The 12,328-nt window shown below is 33.3% G+C and overlaps 1 protein-coding gene across 7 annotated transcripts in view; it reads left to right on the forward strand.

Annotated features, from left to right (window-relative positions):
* LOC128242778 (dynein axonemal heavy chain 5-like) overlaps positions 1-12,328 on the forward strand; it is a 109,099-nt gene that overhangs the window by 76,780 nt on the left and 19,991 nt on the right. For 6 of the 7 annotated variants that reach the window (XM_052960091.1, XM_052960097.1, XM_052960096.1 and 3 more), the window contains 12 exons: positions 146-442; positions 913-1,159; positions 3,617-3,858; positions 4,126-4,266; positions 4,540-4,786; positions 5,316-5,593; positions 6,264-6,479; positions 6,832-7,062; positions 7,751-7,914; positions 9,583-9,708; positions 11,587-11,656; positions 12,027-12,280. In XM_052960091.1, the coding sequence (XP_052816051.1) occupies positions 146-442; positions 913-1,159; positions 3,617-3,858; positions 4,126-4,266; positions 4,540-4,786; positions 5,316-5,593; positions 6,264-6,479; positions 6,832-7,062; positions 7,751-7,914; positions 9,583-9,708; positions 11,587-11,656; positions 12,027-12,280 (2,513 nt within the window). Of the gene's footprint in view, positions 1-145; positions 443-912; positions 1,160-3,616; positions 3,859-4,125; positions 4,267-4,539; positions 4,787-5,315; positions 5,594-6,263; positions 6,480-6,831; positions 7,063-7,750; positions 7,915-8,733; positions 8,857-9,582; positions 9,709-11,586; positions 11,657-12,026; positions 12,281-12,328 lie in introns of all 7 variants that reach the window. The other variant, XM_052960092.1, reaches the window with a different exon arrangement.

The following is a 12,328-nucleotide window of genomic DNA, read 5'->3' on the forward strand; positions in this document are numbered from 1 at the left end:
CAATTGTTCATACAGTAATGTTAAAATAATGACAAAATACATCATTTTTTTATGGATCTGGATAATTTAAGTACTTAATTAATTATAAAAAATATATCTGACTTTATAAGCTGTGATTTATTTATTTATTTTCTTGTAACTCTAGGTGCACTATGATTTTGGACTCCGCAACATGTTGTCATGTCTGCGTACCCTCGGCGCGGTAAAACGTGCAAACCCAGATGACTCTGAGTCAACAGCTGTGATGCGCGTCCTGCGTGACATGAACCTCTCAAAACTTGTGGACCAAGACGAGCCCCTTTTCCTCTCGTTGATCAATGACTTGTTCCCGGGAATCACCCTTGACAAGCAGGGTTATGCAGAACTTGAGGTGGCAATCAGAAACCAGATCCTAAATGCCAAGCTTATTGACCATCCATCTTGGTTCCTGAAGCTTATCCAGGTAGATTTTCAAACTGTTTAGTTCATGATTGACATCTACATTGTGCCAGCATCTCCTACCCTTATAAAAATATTTTACAGCAGATTGCAATAAATGAACAAATTATTTTTTACTATAAAGTGACTTTTTGACTGTCTCAGATTATTCAATTCTGATAGTTTATGATATTATATACAACTTTTTTTGAACATATTATATTTAAGACAATATAAAATACTTTTTTGATGGATTAGGATTTGTGAAGTGATGCTTAAGAAAGCATAATGAAAAAAAATATATATTGTGATAGTTTAAGTAAAAGAATGTTAAAATGTTTTGATATTGATTTTGGTTATCATGCAAATAAAGGAAAGTATTATAAAAAAAGAAACAAGTACGGTATAATATAGTAAATTAAAAAAAATAATCTCTAAATCAACCAAATGATTTTTTGAATTTATTCAAACATAAAACCTATCCCATTGTTTCAGTTGTTTGAGACCCAGCGTGTCCGTCACGGCATGATGGTCCTTGGGCCCAGCGGTGCGGGGAAGACATGCTGCATCCACACGCTCATGAAGTCAATGACAGACTGCGGAGAACCTCACAAGGAGATGAGGATGAATCCGAAGGCCATCACCGCGCCCCAGATGTTCGGTCGTCTAGACGTGGCTACCAATGACTGGACAGACGGTATCTTCTCAACACTGTGGAGACGAACGCAGAGGGCAAAGAAAGGTATATTGCACTGGACCTTCTGGTTGACATTGTTTTATGTAGCCAAGTTTTCTTGTTTTGCATGTAGCTGACTTACATCAAATCATGTGACCAGCACACACCAGAATTCAATGTTGTATGAAATAAAATGATCAAGTTTATTAATTTTTAATACTTTATCAAGTATCTAGCGAGTTCGTTTTCTCATTTTTTTATCTCTTTGTCTGAACATACTTGTAGCAGTGTTCTGCCAAGGATTTGAAAGTATGTGGCCAGAAAGCTTATCAGGCTTAAAACTAGGGGCCACTCTCAGAAATGATATGCAAGGGACAAAATGATATAAATCACATGTATACATTAACGTTTCATCTATTTGTTGATCGCTGCCACCAGTTGCAGCGAAATCCTATTGATTATTGAAATTGATAGTACTTATTTTTAAATGGAATTTGCAAAATACACAAAATTAAACCATACTGTCTGCCCCGATTGGCCCATGTAGAAGAATTTTGATGCTCCATTTGAACTTATACTGTGCTGACGGCATGGCCTTGGCAAATCACTGCTTAATGTAGTATGATGTTTTATTTCATTTCATTATAAACAATACATTAAATTGAGACTACTACTTTTTACAACATGACATCTTATTTTGAATTACAATTCTTAGACCCTTGTGAAACTACATGTAACCAAATGTGTATATCAATGATGAAACTACATCAAACAAAATGTGTATATCAATGATGAAACTACATCAAACAAAATGTGTATATCAATGATGAAACTACATCAAACAAAATGTGTATATCAATGATGAAACTACATCAAACAAAATGTGTATATCAATGATGAAACTACATCAAACAAAATGTGTATATCAATGATGAAACTGCATCAAACAAAATGTGTATATCAATGATGAAACTACATCAAACAAAATGTGTATATCAATGATGAAACTACATCAAACAAAATGTATATTAATGATGAAACTACATCAAACAAAATGTGCATGTCAATGATGAAACTACATCAAACCAAATGTTTAAACCAACGATGAAACTACCATCAAACTGAATGTGTATATCAATAATGAAACTACATCAAACAAAATGTGTATATCAATAATGAAACTACATCAAACAAAATGTGCATGTCAATGATGAAACTACATCAAACCAAATGTTTAAACCAACGATGAAACTACATCAAACTAAATGTGTATATCAATAATGAAACTACATCAAACCAAATGTTTAAACCAACGATGAAACTACATCAAACAAAATGTGTATATCAATAATGAAACTACATCAAACAAAATGTGCATGTCAATGATGAAACTACATCAAACCAAACATTTAAACCAACCGTGAAACTACATCAAACTAAATGTTTAAACCAACGATGAAACTACATCAAACAAAATGTGTATATCAATAATGAAACTACATCAAACAAAATGTGCATGTCAATGATGAAACTACATCAAACCAAATGTTTAAACCAACGATGAAACTACATCAAACTAAATGTTTAAACCAACGATGAAACTACATCAAACAAAATGTGTATATCAATAATGAAACTATATGAAACAAAATGTGTATATCAATGCTGAAACTACATGTAACCAAATGTGTATATCAATGATGAAACTACATCAAACAAAATGTGTATATCAATGATGAAACTATTATTTTGTAGAAGCTTTGCTTGTAATTAAGTAATCAGAAGTTGTATTTTGCAGCATTGGCAACAAAAGATATTTTTAAAGGAGTCCAAGCTATTTTGTACTGTTCCAGCAATTTCATTTGCCAGATTAATTTTGTTTGAAATAAAACTTAGTACTTATGTTGCCAGAGACATCATTAAAACTTGTGCACATGTAAAGCCTATAACTCCTGCTTTGATATTTGTTGAGTAATGGCTCTTGCCTGACTGAAAAAACAAACAGCTTTGTGTTTGCTCTACAGCATTTTGGTTATTATATTTAACGTGTGAGTCCACTTATGCAATATATGAGAATTATGAGGGTTTGGAACTGTTGAATATATAATTATGATTGTGTAGCTTTCTTTGTCAAATGCTGTTACTATTATACACACTCTTGAACAATAAAAATGGTTCAAAATAGCAACGGGATGGGTAGTATATTCTTTCCTATGACTTATATTCATTGATTTATCTCAACTTTGGTAAGGGCCACACTAGGTTAATGAGATTCATAGATTTATGGGTATAGTTACTTAATTATTATTTTTCAATCCCTGAAAAGGTCATTATATCAAATTATTTCAATTAGTTTCTGTTTTAGCATCATGATCAAATAATCTGGAAGACGTTTTTTTGGAAAGCATCTGACAAAAACAACATCTAAAAAATAGTTTTGTCAAATTATAACAGGGAGTTTTTAAGTATGCTCTTTAAATAGACCTGAGAGTTTTATAAATTGTTTCTATCATAAAACCACAGGAGAGCATATCTGGCTGGTGCTTGATGGACCTGTTGATGCCATCTGGATCGAGAACCTCAACTCCGTGCTTGACGATAACAAGACCCTAACTCTTGCCAACGGAGACCGTATCCCAATGGCGCCAAACTGCAAGATTATCTTCGAGCCCCACAACATTGACAATGCCTCGCCTGCCACTGTGTCCCGTAATGGCATGGTGTACATGAGCAGTTCTGGCCTCGACTGGTCGCCCATTCTTAGAGTGAGTAACAAAACAGGCTGAAGAATTTTTTTTATATCTTACCAAATAAATATAAACAATTAAAACCATTAGTTAATGGCATAAACTCTTGTTTGTTTGTTTCATTGTTGAGAATTTTTTATCATAATAATAGAAACACATTTTTTTAAGTAAACCATTGACTTAAAAATTAAAAATCAACTCTTTGCGACAAAGATTTGTTTAAGTAATTATAAACTTTTGATTTTAAATAAAAGACTGTTTCTTAACAAAAGTTTTTGTTTCTAGGGTTGGTTGAATACACGCCCGACTAATGAGCAGAGTGTGATATTTGACCTGTTTGAGACGTCATTCCCGTTTATCTATCGTCAGGCCATACAATGCTACACCTGGAAGATCGACATGCTTGAAGCATTTGTCATTTCACAGGTAACATATGAATAATTAAAGGGTTTAAAAAGGTTTTGATGGAGCAATTTCAATTACCGTACACCATGCCTTAAAATTTTGTCTAATGCTTCAAAGCAGTGATTCCTTGAGATGACATAATTTTAAAACATCAGTTTCATCTACCTTTCTTTTTTTAAATATACATGAATATGCCCCAAAAATGTGTGCTTTTATGTTATTGCTGTCATGTCAACAACAAATATTAGACAACGTCAGAACTGTGGAGTCAGAGATTTTTCGCCACCTTTTTAGGCTTGCAAGCTTCTGGCGGGTCTGATTCCAAAGCGTGAAGAAAAAGATGCGCAACAACTGACGCGGGAGCATTATGAAAGACTCTACATCTTCACCGTGATGTGGAGCATTGGTGCATACTTGGAGCTCGATGACAGAGCCAAGATGGAGGAGTACATGCGGAACTCTGAGGACTTCAAACTCGACCTACCGGCCATTCCCGATGGCAGTGAAGCCACTATGTTTGAGTACCTGGTTGATGAAAAAGGTATGGTGATATGTGAATAAACTGCAACTTAGGAATCAACAAAAAACAACGACAACCTATAGTACAATGGCGATAATCATTGCAACAGCATAAGCACACAAAAGATTATACATGTAAGGGCATCTTACATAATTATCAGTATTAAAAAAGTTATATAATATTGAAAATGTATGCCAGAACAATGTTATTACATTTATATAATATAATAATGATTCAAGTTAATAAAACATTTGGAGATTCAGTAAAAAGGAAATGTCATTTAGTAATTTTATAGATTAAATATTGAAGTTTAAATACAATAGAATATAATGGTGGTATAATATGTACCATTGGATATTTTTTTCCTCATAATTGTTCAATATAACATTACATTCTTACAATTATATTGGTTGATGATGCTTATTGTATGGGATTCATAACAAAAAGTGGATAAATTAAACTTTTTATTTCTTTGACAGTTCTTACTGTTTACAACTGATTAGAACCCAGTTTACGTTCCATTCATGAGAGTTCATTTATCCCCTACAAGGTAACTGGGCTCACTGGGATACCCGGGTGACTGACTACGTTTACCCGTCTGACCACACCCCCGAGTACTCTTCAATCCTTGTACCTATGGTGGACAACGTGCGTACAGAGTACCTTATTGACCTGATTGCCAAGCAGAGCCTTGGAGTACTGCTGATCGGTGAGCAGGGTACAGCAAAGACCGTCATGATCAACGGGTACATGGGAAAATACAATCCAGAATACCATCTGGAGAAGTCTCTCAATTTCTCCTCCACAACAACTCCGTACATGTTCCAGGTAGGCATTTAATCTTCAACTAGCTGATTGCTTTATTTCTTCTATTTCTGAAGCCATCAGATATTATTCAAACAGCCTTATTGTAGCTTAGAGTGCATTCCTTTTTAAATAATTGTCAGAAGTAAAAGTTATCTTGCACATAATAATGTATAGTTGTTTGTAAAATAAAACAGTACTCTTATTGTATAATTCTAAACAACATCATGAGAGAAATATTATTAAGTTTTTGCTTATGTTTCAATCCGTTTCAATTATGTTTGTATTATAAATGTCATTATGAATATTATACATCAATTTTTGAATAAATTATGTTTAAGCTAAGGTATATGTGTTGATGAAAAGGCTTGATATTCAACTGAAGTCATTTGAAAAGAAAAGAATGTATTGTTAAACAAAGATGTTTGCATATCCAAATCTTCATGATATGGCCAAGATTACAATGTGTTGTTTCTGCTCACTGCCCCCAATTATAGGGTAAGTATGAAGCAAGAAAAACATGTTCACTAAACTAACAGGAAAAAACTGTCTGAAGGCAATACACATTTTGGGATTCAGCGAAATAAATAAGGTAAATCAGGCATCAGGAAATAAACATTTTTGTTTATAGGAAAGGTGCAAAAACTAATGTTGAATTATACAAAACTTGATAAAACAAACCTTTTATTTACAGCGAACCATTGAGAGTTACGTTGACAAGCGAGTGGGAACCACATATGGTCCTCCCGCCGGCAAGAGAATGACAGTGTTCATTGATGACATCAACATGCCCATCATCAACGAGTGGGGAGATCAGATCGCCAATGAGATCGTTCGTCAGCTTATTGAGTATTCCGGATTCTACAACCTGGAGAAGCCCGGGGACTTTACCAATATCACTGACATGCAGGTAAAAAGAAATATGTTCTGTGGTAGAATGTAAAGTGATCAATTTTGAAATAGTTAAACTTTTTCTCTGAAATATTTAATTAAATGATTTTTATGTTACCATGTTGACAAATAAATCCCATTTAGAGACTCTTGAAATGTATTTTTCATTTTAAGAATAGTTTGTTAAAACATTTCTCTTTATAGAACACAACTATTGAATATGGCAAAAAAAGCCCCTAATTTAGGGAACTTACCATACTTTTAGGTTATTTATATTAAAATGTTATCATTGAAAAGAAAGTTTTGGTATTATATGTCATTTAGATGTAGAATCATTATTACAGCAACTTATGAATGTGTAATGTCTCCAGTTCCTAGCAGCCATGATTCACCCAGGGGGTGGTCGTAATGACATTCCCCAGCGTCTGAAGCGGCACTTTGTTGTCTACAACTGCGCCCTTCCCTCAAACACCTCTATTGACAAGATCTTCCGCGTGATCGGCACGGGACATTTCTGCGAAGAGCGGGGCTTTAAGGATGTTGTGAAAGACCTCATTGGGAAGTTGGTACCCATCACGCGTAGACTTTGGCAACTCACCAAGGTAAAAACCAGAATTGATTCATTTTTTTTAATTTTTGATCAACATTTTAAATGGCTTTCCAGATAAATGGATCTACTTCAAGGCTGATTGGGGGGAAAATGCCAATTGTTTGCAAATTGTTAACATTGTCAAAATAAGTTTCCTTATTTCATTATCATTACTTTCATAAGCTATGAGCATAGAAGATTCCGATATTAACCATAATATTGATATTCATACCCTACTGTGCATTAGCTAATAAATACCTTTAAACATCACAAGTATAAAGAAAAAATGACATTCATATAAAATGATATGAAGGGGGCTATGACTTCATTTTTCATTTCAATGTTACAAAAATATTAACATTTGATATGAGTTTATCTAATGTAAATGAGGAAATCATCAGAAATTGAATGCGGATAGTAATCAAAAACGAATGTCACAAACAGACACGGAAGTTCATAGTGGTCTGGTGGGATATATGTACAAGGTGTCGGCGTCTTGCCCAAGAGGCCATGGGTGAGAGTCCAGGAGCACATAGTTTTGGACTCACGTAATGACAACTTGTTCTAGTTTCTACCCAGGAGACTGACAAATAAATAGTCATTCATATTAGCTCACATCTGTTTTCACAATCAAGCTTAAATAAACAGTTTAATAGAATTAGTTTAATTTTGAGTCTTAAAACTAGCTGATTCACTTCCAGATCAAGATGTTGCCGACACCTGCCAAGTTCCACTACATCTTCAATCTGCGCGACTTGTCTCGTATCTGGCAAGGCATGCTTAACACGCTCTCGAGCGTCATCGACTCAGAAAAAGTCACCCTTCAACTGTGGAAAAATGAGTGTTGCCGCGTTATAGCTGACAGGTATGCATGGACCTCTGATTATCATACTGTTTCGCAGGGCTTATTTAAAAGATTTATATGAATTATGATTTTAATAGTTTGGTATAATATAATGAACAAAGTTTAATAAATTCTATGGACATTTTGAACAAACAAACATCGTGAAGAATTAATTAAAATAAAGTCTCTAAAATTTGTTAGATACTGTGAAAATAATATTTTCTGTTTTCTGATTTAATCCTACTCATTATGTTAACCATTTGGTAAAATACATTTACATGTACATTTATGTATGTTGGTAATACATTGGTTTTGTTCTATAACATTGGATTGTGTGTTGTTTACCACTGTTTTAGCATCCTTTGTTTACAGATTCTTAGCCTGTTCTTTTTCAGAAGATACACCTAAATGCTTATAATGCTAGACAACCTGTTTGTGACATGTTTACAGCTGTGCTCTCAAATCATAAGACAATTTCTATCGTAAAAGATGCAGAAAATGAGAATAGTATGAATTCGCAGACAGCAGTTTGCAGGCCAATCAGAGACAATTATTATGCGTGCACCCTATTTCCTTTTTATGTGTACGTGCCAACTGGGTGGATTCATACATAGGGCCATAACAATATACTTCATGACAACATTGTTGCTTCCTTCGAATACATTTGTTTAATTTGTAAAACATGAACTATACCAATAATAAAATATATGATACCAGTAAGTACCTATCAGGTTAGACTGCCTGATTTCAATGGTTTGCAATTGAATATAAACAAACTGTAATGTTTCTTTGATAAAAAGTACAGCAGATTAACATACTGTTTTGACTTGAAATCATCAGGTTTACAGAAATGGATGATTTAAAATGGTTCACAAAAACCATGGGTCGTGTAATTGGTGAAGAGATGGGCGAAATGTATGTCTCATACGTGGAAGAGACCCATTACTTTGTTGATTTTCTGAGGTAAAGTATGCCTGGGCGCTTACCATGCCACCTCCTTGTTGTTCCTAGCCTCTATAGCACCACCTCCCCTTTCCCTGTATCTCTCATATTTTATTTATACTTACAAGTTTTGTTAACTCTTTTGTTTCAGTTATTTTAGTTCTTGCACTGATATTGCTGACTGACTCCGAAGTCTTCTGTTGCTTAGTTGTTATTGAGCACCTATACTAAACTGCCGTTGCTTGCTGTTTTAACAAGTGGAGTTTCTTTTGTTGAACAGCATGGATTACCAGAGAAATAAGACAGAGATTTAGCTGTGAAGAGCAGAAAAGATTTTTGTGCTTTTTGTTTAGTTGCTATCAACAGTTTTAGTTCAGATATGCTTCTTCCAATGAAGGATTGGTTTAAATGAGGTATAATATTAAATTCTCCTAAGTGATAAAAATAATTTGATTTCTTAAATGAGAGTAGATTTTTTTTCATTAAAAAGGAAAAAACAATTATTAATCCAATCCTTTTGGAGAAAGTACTTTTTGAAGTGTGTAGTAACCAATCAGATGCTGAGAACTGCCTTGGAGAAGGAGCCACAAAATGCCTACAGCCAATCAGGCGGCTTTGAAGGACTGAGTGACGGTTGGACTGACCAATCAGTGTTGTAGCTTAGGGTAACACCATAGTTCTGCAGTATAATATCACAATTTTATACCATCATTTTCACCATGTATTTTACTACTAATTCAAAAATAGGTTTATAAATCTGGAAGATTATGCATGGTTTGAAAAGACAATAACAAGAGTAATTGCCGAAGATCTTGATGAAGAAGTTTATGGGCCATTCGTGAAGCAGACTTATTTCTTTGGAGATTTCATGAGGTATATCAAACAACACGCTGGGATAAACTAAGTCATAATGTTTGGCTAATATTTAATAAGAATTGATGATGATTTGTTTTGTGGTATAGCTAGTTATGTAATGGTTAATGCGTTTTGGTTAAAGCTTGGTGGCTGCCAATTGACTCAGAAGTATACTGAATGGCTTCATGGTGTTTTCCCTGTTATTTTGTTTGAGTGTGATTTTTACATTAACCTTGCATTCATATAACATGATTAGAGGCAAATGAAATTGAACAGTAAATTATAGGCTTTTAAGGTGTTTGTTGTATTTTTTCTTTCGTAATTAATGAGTATTTTATGCATGCAACTATTTTGGATATACACAATGTGGTATATTTTCCCTTACATGAACAGTATTTTTTTTTAATAAGATGTTTTTTCAATTTAAATATGTTTTTGTATTTTGATATTTTTATTGTCAATTTCTTAATTAATGTACCATTTAGAGCTAATATTAAAAAAAATTAAGACCATTATTTAAGCCTGTGATGAAGCAAGAAGCAGAGATGTTAGAATAAAGAAATTAAGAATTATTTGAATATCATAGCATAATTATCAAAGTTGCCAAGAAATATTGCTTTGCTTTTATAAATATTTTTTTTTTGTTCAAAGAATCACAACTGTAATGTTAAAGAATAAAGGAAAGAAAAAGAAGAAAAAGAAAAAGAGGTTTGAAAAACGGGTGTACTTGTATAGTACAAATGGCGTTAGTGTGATCAAGTAAATCTATTGTAAAATTTGGATGTTCAACATCACATTAGTGAAAAGATATGGCTTTATCACTGAGCTGTGAGCCTTTAATGTTTTCGCACAAGATTTTTTTCTAGCATTCAGACGAGAGTAAGTATACATATGCTTAAGAATATGTCTGAGAGTCTAAGAAATTCAGGTTTTGTACTTTGTAAAGGTACAGATTATGGCTTCAGAGAAGAAATGTTTTAAAGATGTGTTGTTATTATTATGTGTAAAAGAATATTGATTAATTTCAATGATATTACTCATTATCAATCTAACAATGTGTGCACAAAAACTAACTGTTGTGAAAATTGTAACATTGGTGTGTGTATTAACTGTGTGGGATTGCTGAAACTATCATTAAGACTAACATCTCAATAACCTGTCAATCATTTATTAAATGTCAGTTAATTCATATATTTATATTAATAACGAAATAATAATAAAAAGGTGGTTTGTATATTACAACAGAGGAAACTGGGAAATTATCACCATCCTGATGAAGAAGACATTGTAAACTTGTTGTAGTAAAAAACATTGTTGGCTAATGAGCAATTTGCATGGCACTGAAGTTTTTAGCAAATTTAATTTCAATCTTTAAACAAGTTGAACACTTTCACTTACTTATCATCAATTGAACATTCTATTTTTATCTTATTTTTAAGATAGTCTCACGTTAAATGTAAGGAAAAATGATATAGAATGGCTTTGTTTGATAGTAGAACAGTATTTGGCTTAAGTTCTTTTTGTAGTTTCATCACCAAGCTAAGAAAGAAATTCTAGAAATATTTTATTTTGTATCTAATATCAAATAAATGCAGAGATAGTCAGGGTGACTCATGATCCAGTCATGGTTTATTATGATATTATTCTTTTAGTTGATTATTTTGTAAAATGATCCTACCTATTATTAAAGTCATGTTATTGATAAAAAAATATTATGTAATTATTAGAAAAATGCAGCCCTATTTGTCAAAGCAATTTTATAAGTAGAGCTTTTCCATAATTCAGCCTGTCTATTGGTTAAACTGCTATGTAAATGTGGCTGTTCCAAACTGAAGTTATTAAAAATAATCATTTGTTGAATCAATTTGTAACGAGGCTATCCCTAATTCCCTGCAGGGATGCACCAGAGGCTACGGGGGAAGAGCCTGATGATACCGATTTTGACATGCCCAAAATTTATGAGCCGGTATGTTGCTTTGCAAGTTATTTTGATATTTTTGCATATGATTTTGATATTCAATATTTGTTTATCAGCCAAGTGTTAACATCAGAACTACAGTTTAGCATGAAGCTGCAACATGTTTTTTTTTAATTGTTCAAACTGCTTTTACCTGATATTTACCTATTGCATAAATGGTTGAATTAAAGTTACTTATTACCATTTTTGATAGTAAAATTATAAAGATTATACTAATAATAAAAAGAAAATCACAGGTGCAAGCTGTTAACTTTGCAGTCTTCCATTCAAGTTGTAAAATTGTCAAGGAATTTATCAGTTCAATCACTATAATTCATGCTTAAGACATTTGTCTAAATTTTAGTTGGTATTTTTTCAGATCCCAAGTTTTGAGGGCCTGGAAGAGAGACTACACATGTTCCTACAGCAGTACAACGAGAGTATCAGAGGCTCTGGCATGGACCTCGTGTTTTTCCAGGACGCCATGACCCACCTCGTGAAAATATCACGTATCATTCGTACCCCACGTGGTCACGCCCTCCTAGTTGGTGTGGGCGGGTCTGGGAAACAGTCGCTCACCAAGCTTGCATCATTCATTGCAGGATACAAGACATTCCAAATAACACTTACTAGGTATGATATTATAACCTTGCATAAATTGCACTATCATTTGATTTTTAA

This window comes from Mya arenaria, chromosome 8, assembly GCF_026914265.1.
Source record: "Mya arenaria isolate MELC-2E11 chromosome 8, ASM2691426v1".
Taxonomy (NCBI): Eukaryota; Metazoa; Mollusca; class Bivalvia; order Myida; family Myidae; genus Mya; species Mya arenaria.